This window comes from Doryrhamphus excisus, chromosome 4 (assembly GCF_030265055.1).
Source record: "Doryrhamphus excisus isolate RoL2022-K1 chromosome 4, RoL_Dexc_1.0, whole genome shotgun sequence".
In the NCBI taxonomy this organism is placed as follows: domain Eukaryota; kingdom Metazoa; phylum Chordata; class Actinopteri; order Syngnathiformes; family Syngnathidae; genus Doryrhamphus; species Doryrhamphus excisus.
In genome coordinates, this window is record NC_080469.1 from 17,439,854 (window position 1) to 17,463,744 (window position 23,891).

The following is a 23,891-nucleotide window of genomic DNA, read 5'->3' on the forward strand; positions in this document are numbered from 1 at the left end:
CCTTTCCCAGACATGGCGGGTGGCTTTTCTTGGCCAACATTCTGGTTCTCCTGGTCACGATAGCTGTCGGAAGCCAGTGTGCCCATCTTGCAATCGAACTGCGCGAGCCTTGTACGATGCCCACACACGTACGTCCCCAGCGAGAGAGACATACGAAATGTAAGTCCCGCTTTGCATATACACTGTAACGCTCCACTCGTGTGACGTAATAGATGCCATATACTTACGGCACAACATGGAGGAGGTGGGATAGCTTGTTCAAGAAAACAAAATGATCAAACATACAGCCCCCATGTCTGAAGTTGGACTACATATTTCACTCCAGGCTTTATTTTAAGATGTTTATTTTAAGATGCTTTTTTTTTTGAGGAACATATGACAAGGAACAAGCACCATCTTTCTCAAAAGTGAAACGAACAATGATAGATTGTTCTCAAGTCTGGTGCTCATAACCAATGGATACAAATTACTGTTAGAACATTTTTTTTTGTTTTTTACAATAGGGGGCCTTTTAATGTCTTGCAATACCATATAGCCTCCACAGAGGAAACAAATCGCTTGTGTTGATAGATATTCTGGGCAGGAGGTGACAGCCGGGAGACCCTCCAAAAGTGACAGCACAGCCCTGGCCAATTGCCTGCGCACAAATACACACACATGCATACTCGGAGGAAAGATAGGGGCGGCTATAAATACATGAAATAATGAGTGTAGTGTCGCTGTTCCCCTCCCTCATCCCCATGTCGCCTGCAGCCACACCATCTCTGCCTCCCCCAACATGTTGCAACTCAGCAGGGCTCGTCGCTGGTGTCATATACTGGGCCAATACGATTCATATTGAAAGACTTAACGAAAGTGTATTGTAATTACCCACTATTGCAGTTAAAGCAAATGTGTAAATGGTGAATAAATATGTGTGACCAAAAAGTAAGTACCAGGTTATTTTAGTGCAGACCTGTGCGTGCATGTGCACGTCATGCAGTCACAAGGGAGGTGGATGCAGACACCTGGTGTCAGCATCACGGTCTGGATGTCAAGATAGAACAGCTTTGTGGATGGACGCTTTCTTCCCACTTGAGTGAAGCTGCAGCACGACGTCTGACATCAACACTTCATTCACGTGTTTGTGAAAGTATACACTATGTCTGGTCTAGAGCTGCAACTGTTCATTGATGAAATCGATTAATTTGATGAGAAAAAAAGCTTCAATTACTATTCTGTGCTTCGATTACATTCATTTAATCGTGTACCTAATAAAAAATCCGGACCCCACAGAGTGACAAGAACCTAAAATACGTGGAAATTGACGGCACGAGTGCTGTGTTCTGTGGAGAGAGGTGGCTCAAATGAAAACTGCAATGAGCGGGAGAGAGCCCAAAGGAAATGACAGAAGCTGTCAAAAGTTTGGTATTGTTTCAAACTCAAAAAGAAGGACAACGTGGGGCAATGTTTGCACTGTTTAAAGGAGCGAGCATAACAGTACAACAGTTGTCTTTTGCGTTTTTCAAAAATGTATTATATGATTGCTTTTTGGCAGTTGACTATGGGCTAGTTTTAGTAAAAAAAAAAATGATTGAAAGACAAGTATGTAGTATTCTGGTCACTCTGTTTCAGTATGTTACATTAATAAGATTTCACCTTTAGATTACATTACCTTAACACTGCATGGCGATGGGAGACTCCGTGGTTCATGGAATAGATGGGAGTATTTACGGTACTGGCATACCTTCCTGTTTGTATACTTTTGATTATATACTTTGCAATTTTCGTGCAATTTATGTTGAAGTCTCTCATGATGTCGTGCAATTCCCAATGGGACGACCTCAGGGGCATGAGAGATTTCGAGGTTCCACATATTTGTAATCGTGGGAATCGTGGGATCTTATAGAATGAGTGAATTATAGTTAAGCAACACTAGCATGCGTAGATGGGCTGCTACTTATCCTGTACAATCCAAGGACACTTATCACCCTCATGTTTGCATATACAGTCAGTGCCTACTGATTCATTTCCCTTGGAGATTAATAATGTATCTACCTCAGTCTTGTCGAATTACCATTGTTCACTTGTCACAGAGGATGGAAATTACAAACATGATTCTTAATAGTGAATTCTTGGAAACCACTGTACCACTCAGGCTCACTGACAACGGGAAATAAACCCCCCACAATCTCTAGAAATGCTTGTTGAGTCTCCAGAGGACACTTTGATTCCCATCGTCCTACTGTCAACACTCTTCATGCCTCATTCTCATTTCATTGATGTGAAAATTGTCACAGAGATACAGGAATATCAATGTGAACGTCCCTTTTTTTGCTGGCTGTCTCCACACACCTGCTCATTTGTGTGTGTGTGTTTTTTTTTTTATCATTCATTGTTTTTTTTCTAAATGCTTTTACCATTCTATGTGTGTTGATGCTGCTGTCTGAACTACATCTGAGCGCACCGTTCCAGCTGGAACACATCTCACAGATGAAAGGGGGATTTGGTTTTTTAATGTCCACGCTTATTTAAATTGTATGAGCTTGTTACTGTGCTGCGACTTGTCTAATTGAAGATGGAGCCAGGTAAATGCAGTTTAGTTGAAGACAGACCAAGTGTTACCATGTTGACTAAATTGTCGCCATATTGTCTCCCTTGGTCCTCTCTGCCCTATTTTAACGTCTTTAAATGTGATGAGCTCAGTCTCGCTTGATGAAGGCGTCTATGCAAATTCTCACAAAAGATGGATCGGCGCTCCAGAGGAAGATGTGGGAGGATGTGTGGGACCGTGCTATCACTTCTTTGCCACCACCAATCTCATCTTGCACAGCCGAGCATTGGATTTACCGTATCCCGATCAAAAGAAACATGGAAAAAGACTTGATGGTCCTGAATGAGCGGGGCCCTCCCTCCCGACCAAAGCCTGCGTATCCATGACAACGCCAAGATCCGCTCTTTGCTGTTGACTCTTCTCAGTCAGTGCCGAGTGTTGAGGGAGGAAGTGGAGATAAGGAGGGATTAAATTCAATTTGCTCTCAATGGCTGCTTGCCCCTCATGTAAATGGAATAAGTAGGTTACATTGGGGAGTAGATGGGTGGGTAAGAATGATGTCATGGTTAAGTCCTCTTTTGCTCCCAGGTGATTTGTTGTACGTGCACTTGTACAACGGAGGGAGAGACACCACTTCCAATGCATTTTCTCTTACCTACGCAGTGGAACCTTGGTTCATTGGTGGGTTATTTTACAATACATAAACAGACTTGGAAGCGTAACGTATCAGACAGTTGACAGAGCTGATTTGCCTTTATGACTGTATTCATTCATTAATTCATTTTCTACCGCGTATTCTGACGAGGGTCGTGGGGGTGCTGGAGCCTATCCCAGCTGTCTTCAGGTGAGAGGCGGGGTATAATCCAGTCACAGGGCACATATAGACAAACAACCATTCACACTCACATTCATACCTATCGAAAATTTGGAGTCGCCAATTAACCTAGCATGTTTTTGGGATGTGGGAGGAAACTGGAGTACCTGGAGAAACATGCAAACTCCACACAGATTGCCGAGGGTGGAATTGAACTCGGGTCTCCTATCTGTGAGGCCTGCGCGCTAACCACTCAGCTGCCATGCAGCCGTTTATGACCGCATTTGCAAGGGTTAATAGGCTTCTAACAAGGATGTTTTCTGATACATTAAGAAAATAGTTGCACTCACGCAATGTATTAATAACACAACAAAACGCTAACTAACTGGAAACTTAAATGAAAAACACGCTAACCTTACTGAGGTTCCACTAGATTTAATTTCTGTATGCCTTTTGCTGTCATTTTAACAGTCCATTTCATTGGTTTGTGTAACAGTCACATTTGAGCTCAAGTGAACCGAACTGCAATTCACTTGCAAGCGGACCGAGACCCATTTCTCGAGCCGTTTGTGCAGAGCACAGTTTACATGGTTGTGAATGTTCCAGCACAGCAAACCAGAGTTAATTTTATTAAACTCTTCCAAACATAACAAGTATGAACACAGCCTAAATGTTAATACTACGTGTCACCATACATCTCAAACATACTTACCTGAGGAGAAAGGAGCAGGTGCATTCGTGTCTGGACTTGTATCGCCTTGACCCAACTCCGCTCAAATCAGTGTCCCTTTCTGGGGAAATAACCTTCCTGAACTCACTTCTGCCACTTGGGGTCTCTGTCAAGACCATAGAGTAACAGTTTGTGTGTGTGTGTGTGTGTGCCTTCGGTGTTTGATCCTTTTCAGCTTCAGGTACACAGTTTACTTTTTCTATTAGATAATAGTTGCATTCTCCAATGCTGTCTCCTACAAAATATTGGTATAGCATATTTGCTAAGTTTTGTCATGATCAAGCTTCAGGTGTACTGAACAGTTTAGTGTAATTTAACATGTAGATTAATTTCCGCTGCAGAACTCTTCACTTACACCACATGGGTTAATGTTTTCATATTCCTGTGTCTACTGCTCCTGAACTTTTACTGCTGCACACAAAAGGGTGAAAATGTGTCAAAAAATGCACTCCTACTGTGTTGCTTGTGCGATTACTCTTCTGGCAAATACACTATAGGGGTGCACTTTTATTAAACACCAATGTTTGACCTCACAAGTCAGATTGACTTTTAGTTTCTCATACAGTCATTGAAAAAAAATGATTGGACCACCCTTGTTTCTTTGGGTCTTGTTCATTTTAATGCCTGGTACCCTTTTGTTTGGACACATAACTGTGACAAAAAAAAGCTCACAAGTTACATTTTTTTGGCAGTGCCTCTTATGCATGTCCGGGTACTCCGGTTTCCTCCCACATTCCAAGAACATGCTAGGTTAATTGGCGACTCCAAATTGTCCATAGGTATGAATGTGAGTGTGAATGGTTGTTTGTCTATATGTGCCCTGTGATTGGCTGGCCACCAGTCCAGGGTGTACGCCGCCTCTCGCTCGAAGACAGCTGGGATAGGCTCCCCCGCGACCCTAGTGAGGATAAGCGGTAGAAAATGAATGAATGAATGAATGTATAACTCAAGTGCAATTGATGCTTCCTCTGCTAACGAACCAACCTAGTATGACACTAAAAGTGTTGACCTCCACACACTGCAGCATTCACTGGCCAACAGACAAGGGGAAATTGAATGGAAAGTACACAAAACATATAATCCTTTCTTTTAGTGTAAAAAATACCCTTCTGGACGTTTCTGACATTTTCCAGGTAGAAGAAGTGGTGGACGTTGGGACTTTTGCTGCAGAGGACATCCACATCCCCAGCATCTACGTCCACAGGGTTGTCCAGGGAGGCAACTATGAAAAGAGGATCGAGGTACCAAGGGTTTCAAAAATACTACTTTAAATACCACCACAAAACAATATTTAAATATTATTATTATTCCAGAAACGCACAGTAAAGAAAACCCAAGAGAAGCCCAAACCAAAGAAGGATTCCGATATTGTCCGGGAAAGGATAATACGCCGAGCAGCTCTGGAGTTTGAGGATGGGATGTATGGTATCCTTTTTCCAAAATGTCAAGCCATGCACTCATTTTGTATGCCAGCATGGTTGCTGTCACTCCAGTTCAGTTGAATTGAATGAAACCCTTTGTCTAATTAATTAACTGTCCGTGGCACAACAACATTGTATGGACAACATAAATGTTAATGAGTTAGTCAATCAGTGTATTGAATGAGGTTTCTTAGTCCATCCCCTGCCCACACCTTCCCTCCTTATATATATACTTTTCATTACAGATCTCACCCTTAACAAAACACTGACCAGCTAACCTCGGTATTGGCATCCCCATGTTGGCCAGCAATTTCATCAAACCAGACATGACTGTGCATCTGCAAAGCGAAAATGGAATTTTAGGACTGGTAAGATGCCTGAGGATCCAGTGTTTCAAGCTTTTAAAATGGGATTTACTGCAGCTCTTTGCATGCAGCAGGAATAATAGCCACGAGGGGCCTTCATTTCCAATGTGTTCAATTTGTTATGTAACGTGGTGGCGGCTAGGCTCGTTTTCCTCATTTTTCTATTTTTTTCTATTATTTTTTGTCTGAGTCTCTGGGAAATAATACTGCTGGTGCTGCGATGGTACAACTCTCTAATCAACTTGTGTTGACAGGAGAGTGTAGGCGTTCGTGTCAGCGCCTGATTTGTCAAAATTTCTTTTAATTACGAGTGTTTTTGAACAAGCGACACCGTCTGTGCTTCCCCCTCGAAAATTAAACTCTTACCTTGGCATCTGAGGATTTTCAGTGTGTCCAGCTGTCTCGTATGTGTGTTTGTGCACATCCCTGTTTATCTTGGTCTTATCTTTGCAGGGCCCATACCCCACCGACGCTGAAGTAGATGCAGACCTGATTAATGCTGGTGAGGCTAATCAATATGTACCAGTGTTGAATTTAGTGAGGTCCAAGCCTTAAACATAAGACTCATTAAAGTCAAATATATAATATAACACTTGTTGAATGTTAACATTAATGCATGATCCATTCGTGGCATTTAGTCCATTACACTATTAAATAATCCCTTTATTTTTGATGTTCTGCAGGCAAAGAGACTGTCACGGTGCTCCCTGGAGCAGCCTATTTCTCCAGCGATGAGTCATTTGCCATGATCCGAGGGTAAGACTTTGAAAGCAGTTAGTGAAAATCAGATGTGTGACACATGCGAACTTGACTGACTGCTGAGTTGTACTTGCTGATAATGTCAAATTCTCCTCAATTTAAAAGTGCAGTGGAACATTTGCAGTGGAATTTTAACACAAATCCGTCCAGGCTTTTGTAAACCAGGGTTGGGGAACCTGTGGCCCATGGGCCTAATACAGCAGGCTGCCTTGCAGTTATAAAAACAAACAATACCTGTGAGAACTACAAAGCCTCAAAACATTCAAGCCGCAATTGCTCATCTATATATACAGTACGATAATACAGCACATTCCAATCATTTTTCATAACATTAGTTTTGATATAGACACAATTTCGGCCATAGGACTTACTAACTTATTCACAGGTTTTGTAAAATAGACAATCACACATCATCCTTTTCTTAATATTCTCAAAGTCCTTGGTGTCGAATTGATTTGCCAGCTGTGTGAGATTGCCCACCTGAACTCTCATTAGTTGTGCGTGTCCACCCATTGGAAATCCAATAATGCTCATAAATAGCACTGTCCAGTCACACTGGCAACGACCACACATTGAACCGTGGCCTATGCCTGTATGGAAGACTTATAGGGCTTGACTTAAAGGAGTCACTAAAGATAACTTATAGTCTAACAAAGGGACTGTAAAATGAACATTGTGACCTGTTCAAGATCTCCGTGGTTACTGTATCAGTACATAAAGCAATGGAAGTCTTACCAGTTGACAAGTTTGCAACGTTTGGGTCAGACCAATTCATCCAAAGTTGTCCAATCCCTGCAACGTACCTGCACATTTTGGTCAATCATTGCCGTTTTGCCATTGCCATTTGTCAGATTTGTCCCTGATTAGTGCTCAAACACGCTCGTCAACTGTTCACCCCATAGTCGGCAACCTTGAGCATCAAAAGAGTCATTTGGGCCAATTTCCACCATATTAAAACCCACTTGGAGCCACAAAACCTATTTGACCACTAAATTGAAGGTAATGCTACGTATCATCACATTCTTTTTCTGTCTTCCTGTTCCTCCTGGCGGAGTGACAAGCCGCACCTGAAGTCACCTTGCAATTAATCAAGCATTCTCCACCGATTTTGGATCAACATTTTCAATAAAAGTACAGTACCTCTCTCTGGGGAGCTTGCGTTGCCATTGTTCATTAGCAACAAAAGAAGCTAACAAGCAAAATATTTGATTGGCATCATGGCTTCTCACCAAGTTGCTTCATCAGATAGCACTGCCCTAAGCACTTGGAAAGGAGACAGCATAGCCACGACCAGCTGGAGCCACAGCAGAAGGATGAAAGAGTTAAAAAGGGTTGCAAACCCCTGGTCTAACCAATGAAATGCATCCCTGTAATCCATGCATCACCCACCCATGTCATCACATCCTTGTTGACGGTGTGTGTGTGTGGTGATAGTCTCTCATTTGCCAACAAAAATCACAGCTGTAGGTCGTTCCCCATTGGAAATGGAGGTAAACTACATGCAATGTGTTAAAACGTAAATGAAAATTTAAGATCGACAAGCACTTTTCAAGACACACACGGAGAATGACTTTGGGTACAGGCCCATTTTATGAATGGACATACTGAAAATGACCTTAATGGGCATATGTGCATATACTGTGTCTCACATACCGTAACCATTTTATGTGTAAAAGAATATAAATAAAATCAGGATTTCATCAGATGACAGTAATAGAGAGATATTATTCAAGAGCTCTGATTCAGACGTTGACAGCTGTCTTCTGTTGTCTTGCTTCAGCGGTCACATCAACCTGACAATGCTGGGGGCCATGCAGGTGTCAAAGTATGGGGACCTAGCCAACTGGATGATCCCGGTAAGTTTGTTTTTCATGATGCACTCATTTTAACAATAGGCAAGCATGCTGCATAGTGGAGAAAAGTTTCGACAATTCCAAGCAGGCCACCACAAAAATTGACATATAGTGAAACAGCTACCAGGGGGGCCCAATGTGATTTATTTATAAAAAAAATTTCATGAGGCACAGAATTCCTGGCAGTACCCCTGGCCAGTAGGTTACAGCTGGTATTAGTCCGGCAACCTTGTTGACTTATATTATATACACTTGCAGTGATTCTAGGCTGGTGGGTCCATAGCCAAAATTGGGTCGCAGACTCATTCTGGGTTGTTCAGACAGCTAATCAAAAATTACATTAAATCAGGTAATATATGACCCATGTCTGACTTGTTTTTATATATGTACCAAATGGGAATGGGACATCTGAATGGGACACTGTAGTTTAGCTGGCTCTCCAACGAGCATAGTGATGTATCACACAGCAACCGGTAACACAAACAGTGTTATTTTTAGTACCGTAAACATTTGCGGTAAAATGTGTACCAAACTGAGACAGCTCTGTCTGGGATTGGGAATAAAGTAGTCACTGAGCCGCAGGAGTATTTGGTGTCCAGATATTTACAATAAATCCAAGGTAAATCCAATGATCGGACTGCTCTCCTACTAGAGTACTTGATGGTTGACACCCATAGTCACGCCATGGGAATACCAGGTGAGACAGATTAACTGATACTTCCTTGGGGCTTGAGCAGTCGCTTTTCATGCCTGATCCACAGGTCGACATGATGAACTTAACCGTACTCAACTGAATTTTGACCCTTGGTGGAAATGAACCGTTATTCATTCAAATGGAGACAAGCGTCACCATCCCAATCAAGCGTAGGTGGTTTTGCAGAACAAGATGCAGTTCTCCCTTAGGTAACATCTTTGGGGTTCCTTGCCGTATAAACGCACGCTAGCCGACATGTCTGTAGATGTTGACTCCCACAAGAACATGGCTGATTGTTCTTCTCTGAGGATGGACTTGTAAGCGCTTACGGTGTAATGGGTGGGGTTGAGATATGAGCAAGATGTTTGATCAGGTCAACTGTTCTCGAGGCCACAGTAGCTGCAGCCCTCCTCAGTGATTACCAAGGTCAAGAACCCATTAAAAGCCTATGGGGTGTGGGATTGACACAAACATCCTCCAGACACATTGCGGTTTTCTGCTTGACTGAAGTGTGCATGTTGCCTCAGGCGGTACGTTATTTCAGAAGACTGGCCAACAGATGGACATGCAGAAATGTATTTCCCACTAACTGTGGTAGATCGGGTTGTTTATAGTCATTCTTAAATAGCATAGTAGTACTTGATTTTGCAATATAGGTTTTACTCAACGGTTACCTTGGTTGGCCATACTGGTGTTAGACAGCGGACTTGCACACCACCATCCTCACCTACATTCTGCCTCAATCCTCATTATCCCCGCTTTTGAAAGGGGCGGATGAAGCAAATTACAATCCCCACATTCTGCGATAATGAAAATTATTCACTATCTAAAGATGGGCGCTTAGCGTGAAATTGGAAATGTTTTAACGTAGGAGTCGGGATGTGGGGCTCTCTGTGATTATTTCGATTTTGAATGCTCTCAATATGCAAATGAAGACGCACGTTTTCCAGTTGAGGGCTTTGAAATGCTTTTACATCTCCACTCAGGCTGAAACATCTGGATCAACAATGGCTTGAGAGAAAGCGCCTGCAGTAGAGTAAAGGATTTGCTCTGCTTGTTTTACCATTGAACTCTTGGAGCATGATCAAGCTCTCCTTCATAAAAATATTCATGCCACCCGCCATACTCAACTAACAACTGCTGTGTTTTTACCTTTTGAATAACTATTTTTGACATGCTCTCGGAACAGTCTTTTTGCATCGACGTCTTGCTTGACATGTATGGTAACTATTGACATAATACTTGACTGAAACAGTCAGATGATGAGGTCATTTAGGATCCTTTTAACCTGTTTTCATGTAACTCATTTTAAGGGGGCCCTATTATCCTCATTATCTGTACTTTGTATTGAGCTGTGGATTCCTCTAGAGCAGCTAAACATGAAAACCTGTACAGAAACTTTCTAGATCTTCCAGATTCTGCACCTCTTTCTGCCGTGTTTCCTTGGAGATCCTGCTTCTGACCCAAACGGTCTGTTTAATTTACTCCACCCCTAGCCCTCTTCTAGGTTCGCCCACTCCGCTTTGATTGGTCACACTCCCAAGTGCTCCTGAGGACTTCCAGATATGTAGGTCCGCATTTACTGACGGCAGGCAATCTGCTGCCCATATAAGGAAGTCCGGATTGCATTGACATCAGTAGAACTCGGTTTTAGAAACAAATCGGTTAAACCGAGCATTTAGAACCACCCCAAACTTCTTTCAGGACTCACTTGTAGATATGCAAACCTCATTATCTGACGCTTTGGCATCATATAACACCGGAATACAACATTTCAACATTTCTTTAGCAGAAAAATTAAATAATCATGATGGTCTAGTACAGGGCCTAGTACACCTTTATGGTTTCAACACATTAATCTCACTCAAGTCCGGCCCAAATTGGGTATGATTCCAGATTTCAGATTCAATCTTCCCAACTGGCAAATCAACCAATAAGGTCTGACCAGAAACTCCTTAATGGTTACTCTAGGTAGTCGCAGTTATTACCTAACTTGGCTTATTTGCTTTACCCGAAAGGGCACTCATCAATTTGCAGGTATGCCTTCTAGATTGTACATATAATTTATTCATAAGCCAAATGTGTGGAATATCTGCAAAGCAAGATGGCTGGCCTACGACTCGACTGTTCATTCATTCATTAATTCATTTTCTACCGCTTTTTCCTCATGAGGGTCACGGGGGGTGCTGGAGCCTATCGACTCGACTGTGATAAGTGAATGTACGTGAAGTAGGATTCCTTTTTTTTACAAATGGAAGACTTTTGTAACTATGGCATAGACCACCTGCTTACGATTTTCACAATGTGGTTTTTAACATCAGAGCCTTTTAGACATTAAATAACACATGACCCAATATAGTAGATATAATTGCAGAAAATAAGGCATTTAAAACTGGTGCTCCTGTGTGGAGCAGTAAATGTGTTTTGTGTAGAGGACTGAAAGTGACATTGGGGCCTCAGTTGAGTTTTAGCTTGCCAAAGGTTACGGACGTAACAGTAGTCTGTGCTATGATGAGGATGATGATAATGATGATTTATTATTATTATAATATTATTATAATATAATATTTTATTAGTGTGAGACACGTAATTTAAATCGGCAAAAAAAGCCTGTTGTTCATCATCTTCATAGCTTACCCTTGTATTGTAGTTCATTTAGCCATTTTATGCTTGAAAATGCTTTAAAAATATGCACAATTTGCTTAAATATAATTGTTTTTATGAATAGGCCATATTCAACCACACACTATGATTTATTTATTAATTTATATTTGGAAAAACGCAATTTTGCAAAAACCTGTTTAAAAATCAAAACAACTTCCCGAAACCATTTTATTTTCAATTTAGAGGTTTCATTACATTTCAAAATAAGCTGCAAAAGCACATGAGTAAAGCATCTTATGAGTCTTAAACTACAACTTTCCTCAAGATGGAGGTTTTTCTGCATGTTTGCATTGCCATGACAATGCAACAAATCTGTGTTTTGTTAGCTTGTACACATTGGCGGAGACCCTACGCACTACACAAATTGACCCGCTTCACAATCCAACAGTTCCTACTTGGCCAGTAGCGAATGTTCTCTCTCACTTCAACATCTCTGGCAATCACCGCTGTCTGACACAAAGGCTCGCCATTTAATCACATAGCGACAGACTGATGCCCGCCTCGGTTACCCGGACGACAAAAGTGTTTGGATGAAAAGTGGGGGATGTTTGGGAGGGGAACTGTAACTGCTCATATACCTAAGTACAGGGCCTAGTACACCACCGCTGCTTGATTTTCTTTTTAGGCGGCATATATATATATATATATATATATATATATATATATATATATATATATATATATATAACAGTAATGGTAAGTGTAAATTACAGATGTTTGTTTCCACCCACATCTGTGTCAACAGACACCAACGACTGAAGATAAGCGGGGGTACTGATAAGCTTTGCGTTTCACCCAGTGCTGTACTTCCAATTCCTGCCTTCAAATGAGTGATGTAATGGTTTTTGATTAGGAGCCAATCTGGTCTGTGTAAACAGTACAGACTTCAGGATGGGCCATGGTTAAATCTACTCTCATCCACATGAAACAAAGTACACATCAATAAGAGAGCCGGTCAAAATGCATCCAAAGCCACAGGTAAAAGGTACGATTTGTAGCAACCTCACTAATTGGATGCTGTCCAACCATACATTGGAATAGTTGACATTTTTCTCCCAATGAAATAATGAATTAAGTCATTCAGATGAAATAAAACCAAAATTGGCAATGTTATAAATCTGTGATTTTCAAACTTTTTCCATTAAATACCACCCAAAAATATTTAGCTTTGTAAGTACCACCATGTTTGCTTCCTCCACCAGTAATCATGGTTTGTGGGCCGCGGGCAACAGCGTTTGTTTGTAACATAACAGCTAACATTTTGGGGTGTCTGGAACAGATTAATTGGATTTACATTATTTTCTATGGGAAAACTTGCTTTGGTTACAGTCTGTTGTGGTTGAAGTTAGACGAACTAATGACGCTAACCAAGGCACACATGTATAAGTTGCACTGGACTAGTCGCATTTATTTGGAAATCACAAAATTCAATACCAAGAAAAGACATTTAAACTGGAAAGGAAAGAACTGCAACAACAGGCGTTGGTGTCTGGTATGTTAACGGAGTACATTAACAGTTATTCAGATACGCAATAGTATAAAAAAATACATGGGAAGGTGAATAGGCTAAATTAATATAAAGTGCTCAAGCCAAAATTAGTATGCGGATCAAAAGATCCGCTGTGGCGACTCCGAAATCAGGAAAAAGCAGAAAGAAACAAACAAAAACATAAAAAGCAAGCTCCCGATTTCAATCCATATTAGTTGTTGTCACAAGCCTATGCAGCAGCTCCTCTTGGTGCTAATGTTCACTCCTTGGTTTAAATTATATATAGTAGACATATAGACACGTATGTATATAGACACATATAGTAGACACAGATATACAGTATGTTGCATCTGACTGGAAATCACAGGAACAAAAAAAGTTATAGTCTGGAGAATATGGTAATTTGTTCCTAAAGGTCAGAAGCAAATGGAAAAGTAGAACTAATCACCAAATCAATTAATAACAGAGATTGAACATGAATGTATTTTGTGGGTACTACTGTTAAAAAATCTGTTTATATCCTGCTTCAGAATAAGCCTCTTTAACCCATACTGCATTGATAAATTTAAGACCTCTTGCAGCAATTTCCATTAGCTTTCTAAGACTCGTCTTCAAATAATTCTTAAAAGGAGAAGCATTAGCCGTGTCTTTGTGAGAAAAGCCTTGTTCGTTGAGTGGCAGCTGACCCTGGCCTCATGCCATGAGGGCCGCCATCCCAGTACTTCAACATCAGAAGTCTTGTGTCATCTGGGTTCCGCACCACGGATCCAGCCTCCTGCAGTCCCACATGCTATCTCACTCAAAAACCCATTATGCCACAGCTAACATTTTCTCCCAACGCCTATTTAACTAGCACAAGCATAACTGCCGTTGGCAAGAATTCATTTAAGGAGGAAGCAAGTAAGCAAGCCATTAGTACAGTATATGAAATATTTTTTTTTCCTGTGGATGAAGCTACTTATCACACTTGATGCAATCACGGGAGAATCACATTTTATGCAGAGAGAAAGTGGAAGATCCCATTCTGTATACGATAGTTGATGTTTGAAGGTTTATTAAACAGCAGCGGCATTGAAGAGAAAAATATTTTTTGTTTTCCAATGGTTGTGAAAAGCTTTGGTCAGAACAGTAAGGTTATATCATTAAGGCTTTAAGGACCTAAAATCGTCCATGTCTTGGTCGGACCCGAACAGCCCCTCAATTCCCTCGCCACACACGCCGCCAGCCTCCATCCCTCTTTCGTTGTCGCTCTCAGCACCGCCCCCGCCTGTGGCAAATCAGTCCCTGAGCCTGTGCTGTCCTCTTTAGCACGCAGCAGTCCTTCCCCTGTTACAATGGGCCTCCTGACACTGCTCTATGCTGCCAGGATCCACGGGTAGACCCGAACAAAAGCCGCGAGATCGATCGCCTTCAACCTGAAAGCCGCATCACGTGTACCCCCCCAACAGCTCTCCCTGATGAGTAGATATGCAGATCGATACTGACATATCGGTAGCTCAGATACAATGTTTCTTCTAATTTTTCTCCTGTCTGAGCATGTACACAAATTACCTGAGCATTCTTTGGAACTCTGTGAGCGCCATCAGACGTGCACACTTGGAGTATTATACCAGTCCAAAACCTGAGAACTTGTGTATAAGTGGGTTGAAAAGGTCAGCAAGGTGTATTTCACAAAGTAGCTTGTGCTTGTGTTTGTAAGCACAATAAATGTCTTCTGAACGTGCAGACAGGAAGTGACGTTGCACATTCAGAGTAGAATTTGAGCTGGATTTAGCTGGATTACGACCACAACAGTAGCCCGTGTTGTTATTATATTCTGATTAATAATGGAGTTTTTGTTATTGTGGCTGTTGTGAAATAATTTAAAGGGAACCTTTCATCATTCATTCATTTTCTACCGCTTATCCTCACGAGGGTCACGGGGGTGCTGGAGCCTATCCCAGCTGTCTTCGGGCGAGAGGCGGGGTACACCCTGGACTGGTGGCCAATCACAGGGCACATATAGACAAACAACAATTCACACTCACACCTATGGACAATTTGGAGTCGCCAATTCCGGAGTACCCGGCGAAAACCCACGCATGCACGGGGAGAACATGCAAAGTCCACACAGAGATGCCCGAGGGTGGGATTGAACTCGAGTCTCCTAGCTGGGAGGTCTGCGCGCTAACCACTCGACCGCCGTGCAGCCCTAAAGGGAATCTATTATGCATTTTTTTTACCCTTTGTATTGAGTTGTGGACTCATATAGAGCAACTACACACAATAACCCGCACAGAAAACATTTATGATTTTGCAGAATCTGCACCTTGGATTTGTGCGTCCCGCCAGAACGGTCTGTTTTAATTTTCACTTCAGATATTTCACTTCATGTTCACACAAACTGCCCCGTGTGAGATGTCTTGAAATGCTACAACATCAAAAGCAAACATTTGAGAGCGCCTCTTCTCTCAAGTGGAGCAAACAATGCTGGCAGATGATAGATTGTTGCACAATATAGACCCTTGACACATACTGTATGTAGAGATTATGATGATCTTGAATCAAAGCCTGCAGATCAGAGGCAGGCAAGTGCCAGTCTTTCCTGTTGTATAGGTTACTGACAATGGTAGACCCATTTAAGCATCACATTTGTCCATGCACACACACACACGCAGATTTGCAGCAGCCCGGGTCACTGCGAATATGTGTATGTGCTCGCAGGTGTCTTCATCATCACAAATCAGACTCGCTAGCATCAGGTCAGACATGGTCATCCCAGAGGGCCTTTGTACACATCAACCAGCTCTTTGAATGTCAGAAAGTGCATTACCATCGATCGCATGAAAGAGGACACTGTTTCCTGCCGCAGTATCATGTTAAAAGGCGCTGCCTGTTAAATAAAAGCCAAGGTGTAAAGTTGAATAAAGCTGGTGGGGTGGATTGCTTTAGAAGGTTAAATGTCAAAATGGGGTGGTGTTAGTTAATTAAACAGATTTTGGGGAGCTCATTAAAGCGTTGTTTTCAGTTCCTGACATAATGCGTGACAGTGTATTAAATTAAATCAAAATTAGCCCCGCACTTCTCTCACCACCCTCCCACTCCTTTGGGTTGATATCTTTCCCACCCAGCTGGCCTCCCTGGAGGCAGTCTGTATCCTTATGATGCACAACACTTGGCATATATATCCCCTGGTTATCGAGCAGCGAGCGAAGCAAAGCAACCTCTTCACATGATTGATGAGCAAATGGGATTTTAATTCAGTTACTCAGCCGTCACCCCATGGCCATATCTTCATGTCAGCCTCCTCTTTTTTTGGAAGCTTACTCTCGCTGAGAAACACTGAGGCACTTGAAGTAATTTCTTTATACAGACAGTTGTGTTGATGAAGTTTTATTGTATATCCTCTCTGATCATTTTCATGTAGAATTTGATCTGTTTTAATATTTTGTTGAAGCATGTTAGGTTTTACTGAGAGTAGGCTGTCAATGTTGCCTTGGCAATATTGCCATGCAAAAACGCTCAGAATGTGTAAAATGTGTGTCAGAAGGGTGTCTCTGGTGTATAGCCACCCTTTAACTCACTCCAAACATTTTGATTTAGATAGCGGTCTGGGTCATTCCAAAACTTCCCGTAAAGTAAGAGTAAAAATTGAAGCTCTTTTGCATGGAAGAGTGGGCAAAGATGTCAAGATGGTCCCTGCTGATAGACTCCTACCCAAAAAGCTCCAAAACAAAGTATTTTTAGGGTGTACGTCCATCCATTCATACATTTTTCATGCAGCTCATTCGAATTAGGTTCACAGGGGTATGCCGGAGCCTATCCCAGCTGTCTTTCGGCGAGGGGCGGGGTACACCCTGGACTGGTCGCCAGCCAATCACAGGGCACATATAGACAAACAACCATTCACACTCACATTCATACCTATGGACAATTTGGAGTCGCCAATTAACCTAGCATGTTTTTGGAATGTGGTAGGAAACCGGAGTACCCGGAGAAAAGCTACACACAGGGAGAACATGCAAACTGCCGCACTGGACCTCCACTTTTTCCTCATTGTAGCAACATTATGACGCAAAATTTTAGTGGTTTTGAAACTGTGACTTTTTCATGTTGTGATGTAATGTGAAACCAGTAACCATTCAACCATTCATCATAGTTTGGCACCATCCTTTCTTATTTTACTAACATTCGCAGGTGTTCTATTGGTGCAGATAGCTTTACTTTGGTTTTCTCAGGTTTTGACATGCCCTCAGCTGACATTTATGTCCGACTAGCACAAAAATGTAATTTCACATTGGAGACAAATGCCATTTAAAACGAAAGCGAAATCGTCTTCACAGCTATGCAGCTTGTCTAGTTCAGATAAACTTACGGCACACGGCAACATTAATTTCTCCACTGGAAATACATTTCAACAAGGGCCATATTAAAAGTTACCGTATATAGTTTTGCAACATACTTTATGAAAATGGACACTCAACTTAAAGACAAATATTTGAATAACTACTTTAACAACCATGAAAACATATTCCACAGTAGCTCACAAAAGTGAATATACTCTTCACATTTTGCAACCGATTTTACTACCATATATCTAAAAGAGGAGTAATGAAGACATGATACTTTGATATAGAGCAGGGGTCCCCAACCTTTTTTGCACCACAGACCGGCAATGTTTCCCGGCCCGGCGGTTGGGGACCCCTGCTTTAGAGTAGTCACTGTATTGCATCTATGGATAATTGTTCTACATTCAAGCATGGTGGTGGTAGCATCACAGGCTGCACCAGTGCAGTTCATTCATCACAATCACACATGTTGTATAAACAAACACAAATATAATCTGTATTTATCCTCTAATTACAGGGTAAGATGGTGAAGGGAATGGGTGGAGCCATGGATTTGGTGGCCAGTGCTGGAACCAAGGTGGTGGTCACCATGGAGCATTCGGCAAAGGTTTGTGTTTGAGGATTTGTTCTGCTATTTGGAATTCAGGATACCATTTAACTTTGAGCAGTGCACTCATGAAAATGTGTGTTCTGACTGAATAATGGCAACTCTAAATGGTTTGCTTAATGGCTGTTAAGCAGGAAGGTTGTGTTTGCTGCTCATTCAGATGATTTAAATACTACAATTGGAGTCAAGTGTTGGAAGTTGGTAAGAGCCGATTCGTGGTGTTGCCCACTTTGACTTTGACTTCCAAGTCATCGTGATGCAAGGGCAGCCAAACATCCTGAGCAAGCATGCTGAACTGTGCTTGTCACAGCCTGTCTGGCGCCCAGCTAAGGTCCAGATGGTGCTGCAGGTGAACGTGAATTCACGGCTCTCAAGCGTGATGTCATTCATAATGCAGGGTGTGTGGGTTGCATGACATGTGCTTCTTAGAAAGCATTTGATGCTTAAAGATGAAGCGCGGGTAAACTCAGATTGACGTGCTTTAGCTCCCCAGGGAATAAAATATGGCCGCGTAGCTTCACATTTTACAATGAAAACCACATCCATTAAAGGATTGTTGCACTTAAACGGGAACTGCACTTTTTTGGGGAATTTTACCCATCATTCAAAATCTTTATGTGAAACATGAACACACATTTCTTTCCCTTTTCTGTGCATTCTGGCGGTAGAAAACAAGTTTATGAGCTATGGGAAATACCTATTTTGATGCAAAAAACAATTAAACCATTATATTATTATAGCAGCTAACATGAAAAACTATTTTTATCTTACAGACTGCTGTCGCTGCTGCTGTTGAAGAAACTAGCATAAGTATGTGTATCAATGCGCCTCGAAATTAAGTTTCGATAGTGTTTTAAATCATCGAAATACGGCAAGTAACAATGATCTCAGCGTGTATATCAAACGATGCAGCGTTAGAGGTTATTTTTTAGAGGGCTTCATAGTCAAAATAGGTGTGCCCCAATGACAGCATTGTAAGCTAGCTCAAATTAACTTGTTTTCTTGTGTAATAATTTACGTAAAAAGGAAAGAAATATGTGTTCATGTTTCGCATAAGGATTGTGAATGATGGGCAAAATTGCCACAAAAAAAAGTGCAATTCACCTTTAATGGATACATTCATTTGCTAACCACATGCTCAGTTTGTCTTATAAACTTGCGATTTATTTCTTTTAGGGGGGTAAACACAAGATATTGGACAAGTGCCTCCTCCCTCTCACGGGCAAGCAGTGTGTGGATCGGATCATCACAGAAAAGGTGCGTATATGTTTGACTTTTTTTTTTAATTGCTTGGATGCATTGCTTTCGTCTTTTCCATTTGCTGGCTTCTCATGGTTTCTCACGGTTTCTCCTTAGCACTGTCGCTAACCAAAGACATGTATTTGTTTACGGAGCAGGCACATAGTTATTCCACAAGGGATCTCTATTCTATACGAACAGTAATGAACTCCAATTGTAGAAAAGTGACATGTCAGCCATGTTTTAACATAACATGGCCGACATCAGGAATTTCTGTTTATCAGGAGACGCTATACACAGAATGCTCTCTGCAGACTGAAATCTGAATAAAAGTACAGCTCTCAAGTTGAACAGACATACAGTATGTGGGTAAAGTCTTGCACATGTATATTTACCCATGCCACAAATAGCAGGCTGTCAAGTTGAAGTAAACCTGTTCTCAGGAAAGTATATAACTGCTGTCAGAATCATCATCTTGCATTGCTCATCCAAACTGACTGCAATGTTATGATCTAAGCTCGATATCAAGCTGTCTGACCATTCATTGTGTCCTGTGTCCATTGCATACTATCAATGGCGCTACATTTTTTTGTACAATTTCTCACAAATTTAGGATACATTGCAGATACTGTATGGTTAATACGATTAGAAATATAATCAAGCCTTTATCGGTTCAATGTAATTGTAGCATAATTCCATTTTCCATTGGTGTAATAAGCAATTTATGACTGATGCAGCTGTGATTACATGTGAAATGAAATGACACCCACAATAAAACAGTCTTGTGGCACCTGAATGATCGCTATGATGCAACAGGGCTGGACGGAAATGACTTTGATTCAATCAGCATTAATTGTCTCTCTTTGGAGGCTGGGTTATTGTTATTGATTTTGTTTTAGTGTTTTCATTTTCACCCTCGGGCTTGGCTCGTCCTATAATGTCATTTGTTGACAGATGACCTCCCTGCATTAAGGCCTCCTGCTAAATATGACTTCAATATTATTGTCCTATTAAGGCTGTGTTCTTGTGGTTTGATACTCTGGTCCTGATCATTCATTCATTCATTTTCTATACCGCTTATCGTCACGAGTGTCTCACGGGATGCTGGAGCCTATCCCAGCTGTCTTCGGGCGAGAGGTGGGGTACACCCTGGACTGGTCGCCAGCCAATCACAGGGCACATATAGACAAACAACCATTCACACTCACATTCATACCTATGAACAATTTGGAGTCGCCAATTAACCTAGCATGTTTTTGGATTGTGGGAGGAAACCGGAGTCCCCGTAGAAAACCCACGCATGCACGGGGAGAACATGCAAACTCCACACAGAGATGGCCGAGGGTGGAATCGAACTTGGGTCTCCTAGCTGTGAGGCCTGCGCGCTAACCACAATCACGGTTTGAATTTCACTGTTCACTCAAATGTTTTTTCTAACATATTAGTTAATAAATCATGCTGTTTCATGGTTGAATACGGCCTATTAATAGTATTTTTTTAAAAGCATATTTAAGCAATGGTATTTTTTCCTTGAATGAAGCGTTCAAGTGGAGGCTCTTATTTGATGAAGTGTGACAGATACAGCAATGAAACAGACTTCACAATGAAAAAACTACTTTGTGCAGTTCCATTTTTGGCTCTTTTACAGTTTGTGCTCCTTGTGTAAGTCTGCAGCATCTTTGTCCAAAGATAAGTCAGGAAAGTCCACACTTTGTACTCATTCCTTCCAATAACAGAAGTAGTAACAACACAATGCAGTAATGTCACAATAATAATGAAACTATGAGATGCCTTAAGAGCTCAGAGCTGCTGGAGTTTGTGAATCCTCATCTTCTCCAGTTCCGTGTGATGTGTAGCCACCAACATTTCTCAGCAAGCAGTTTTCTTGCCCATAAAGGTTAAATCACTTTCTCCTGCCCCAGTCAGCATGGTGCTGTCTCTTTGCTACCTTTCTTATTTCATCTCCTGCTGCTTCCTCGGCCCCACAAACCACGTCAGACGTTTATTTCAAATTCTCTTAAGGTTTTATGCAGTCTTTCCTGGGGTGCTGTTTTTTCCTTGCCGGAGGTCATGGAAGAAATGTATTTAACTCACTCAATCTCAGCCATTTTTCAAAAGCCATCCCTCTCGGTACGAGCCATTTTTGATGATGTGGACAGATTTTTCAATGCACATAGAATATTGTATTCTAGGGCTTTAAAGACATGGCATATACCAATAGAAAGATTAGACTCCCATCTTTCATCAGAAAAAATAGTTTGTTTCTATCTTTTGCTGTTCTTTAGTAATGAGCAGTAGAACATGGATAAGTTGCAGCAAATATAACAATTTGAACTATTTACAATTTTGGGAAAAATTTGGAACTAGTATGCAGACCTCACAGCTAGGAGACCCGAGTTCAATTCCAACCTCGGCCATCTCTGTGTGGAGTTTGCATGTTCTCCCCATGCATGTGTGAGTTTTCTCCAAGTACTCCGGCTTCCTCCCACATTCCAAAAACATGCTAGGTTAATTGGCGACTCCAAATTGTCCATAGGTATGAATGTGAGTGTGAATGGTTGTTTGTCTATATGTGCCCTTTGATTGGCTGGCGACCAGTCCAGGGTGTGTCCTGCCTCTCGCCCGAAGACAGCTGGGATAGGCTCCAGCACCCCCACGACCCTTGTGAGGATAAGCGGTAGAAAATGAATGAATGAATAGATAGATAACTTGTATAGGCTACACATTGTTGCCATTTGAAGCCACTGACAAGATAAAACATGAACTTTTTGACCCTGACGCTTCTGCAATGACACACAGGCAAAATCTCTGTGTTGTAACATCTCGGGTGTTTGGGGAAAGAATACAAATACAAACGTACAAACAAATGAAGCAGAATGAATTACTGTTACAACTGTTTAGACGAAATGATTACCTGTAGCTTTTCCAGCAATGGCAGCAATTATCACTCCAGCAATTAAATTGAAATTCTCTCTTTGTACTACAATGAGTTTAGATTTTCTTGAAATCTACTGCTTAAAAAGCATGAACCTGGGAAGAATAAATATTCCACTGTTATAAATGGTGCTGACCAGCAGTGCGAAGTAAGATTATAAAATGAACCTTAATATTTATGGTCATTACATAAGTAGTTTAAAGGGGACCTATTATGCTTTTTCCAATTTTCTGACCTATAAATGTAGTTAGAATGTTGTATTCTCGTATTAAACCATGCCAAAGTTTCAAATAATGAGGTTTGCATATTTGGAAGTTTGGGATGGTTCAAAAGGCGTGGTAAAACCGCCCCTTTGTGATGTCACAGATGGGCAGAGTTCCATATATAGGCGTGGCTGTAAGCCAAACAACCTCTCATCTTTCACCCAAGCTCTGCTCCTCTGTTAACGTTACGGGGAAAGACACATTTGTTTACAATTCCTAAAGATGCCACCATTGTGTGTGGGAGTGGTTTGAATTCCTGATTCCCTACCAGCAAAAGAAATGCATTTTCATCCGTCCAGAAACCAGAAGTTCTTCTAAGCACTCAGGATTCTGGCCAACCACAGCGGTATGGGTGTGGCTGGACGCGGTCCGTGGGTGGAATACATTAAAACAATACAGTTTTTGCCGGAAGCACGAAATGCAAAGCATTCCATCAGATTAGGTGCAGATTCTGGAAGAACTAGAAAGCGTTCTCTGCTGGTTTATTGTGTATAGCTGTCTATAGGAGTACACAATTCAACACAAAGGGCCGGTAAATGGGCATAATAGGTCTCTTTGTCCAAATCATCTTGTTCTTGGAAGATATTTTAATGAGATGACAGTTTATGCCACCAACTTCAAAAACTCATCTCTAAGCACCAAAGTGAACGTTTCAGAGAAAGCAATAATCTCGTTTTCCATCATGGTCTCATCTCTTCATCCTGAGCACTTTATGTTAAAGGTTTAAGTAATTTTTGATGCTCTTGTCATGCATCGATTATTGTTTGCTAGATGATGATTTTGGGTCACATTAAGAGATCAGTGCTTATTTTCTGCTTATCCTCACGTTGCCTGTGACGTTCCATCTGTCTCGCTATTTTGGAGTGAGATGTCAGCCTGCTGCCTCGTTTTGTGCACGTGTGCACATGCACGCTTGTCGATCTAATGAGCTGATCGGTGACAGGAGTTGTGTGGATGGGGGCCTCGGCCTGTCAGTCCCTGCTGGGACAAGGAACAGGAACGGGTTCAGTTTGTCTTCTCCGATGCAGTCAAGTTTATTATGACGGCCCTGCACAATACATACTTCATGTTAAATGGGATTTAGAAGGATGCTGTGGACATTTTGGGGGGCTGTTTTTTGGTACATTTCAAATGTTGTTGGTGTTCTACTGGGATTATAATTGGAAATACATAAGCTGGACCAAATACGGTTGGGTC

The 23,891-nt window shown here is 41.6% G+C and overlaps 1 protein-coding gene across 2 annotated transcripts in view; it reads left to right on the forward strand.

The window, feature by feature from the left end:
• The window catches only part of oxct1a (3-oxoacid CoA transferase 1a), a 40,746-nt gene that overhangs the window by 13,555 nt on the left and 3,300 nt on the right, over positions 1 to 23,891 (forward strand). For both annotated transcript variants that reach the window (XM_058071125.1, XM_058071126.1), the window contains 8 exons: positions 5,211 to 5,318; positions 5,391 to 5,502; positions 5,772 to 5,866; positions 6,317 to 6,365; positions 6,547 to 6,619; positions 8,403 to 8,478; positions 18,168 to 18,257; positions 19,434 to 19,514. In XM_058071125.1, coding sequence (XP_057927108.1) covers positions 5,211 to 5,318; positions 5,391 to 5,502; positions 5,772 to 5,866; positions 6,317 to 6,365; positions 6,547 to 6,619; positions 8,403 to 8,478; positions 18,168 to 18,257; positions 19,434 to 19,514 — 684 coding nt within the window. The remainder of the gene's footprint in view (positions 1 to 5,210; positions 5,319 to 5,390; positions 5,503 to 5,771; positions 5,867 to 6,316; positions 6,366 to 6,546; positions 6,620 to 8,402; positions 8,479 to 18,167; positions 18,258 to 19,433; positions 19,515 to 23,891) is intronic.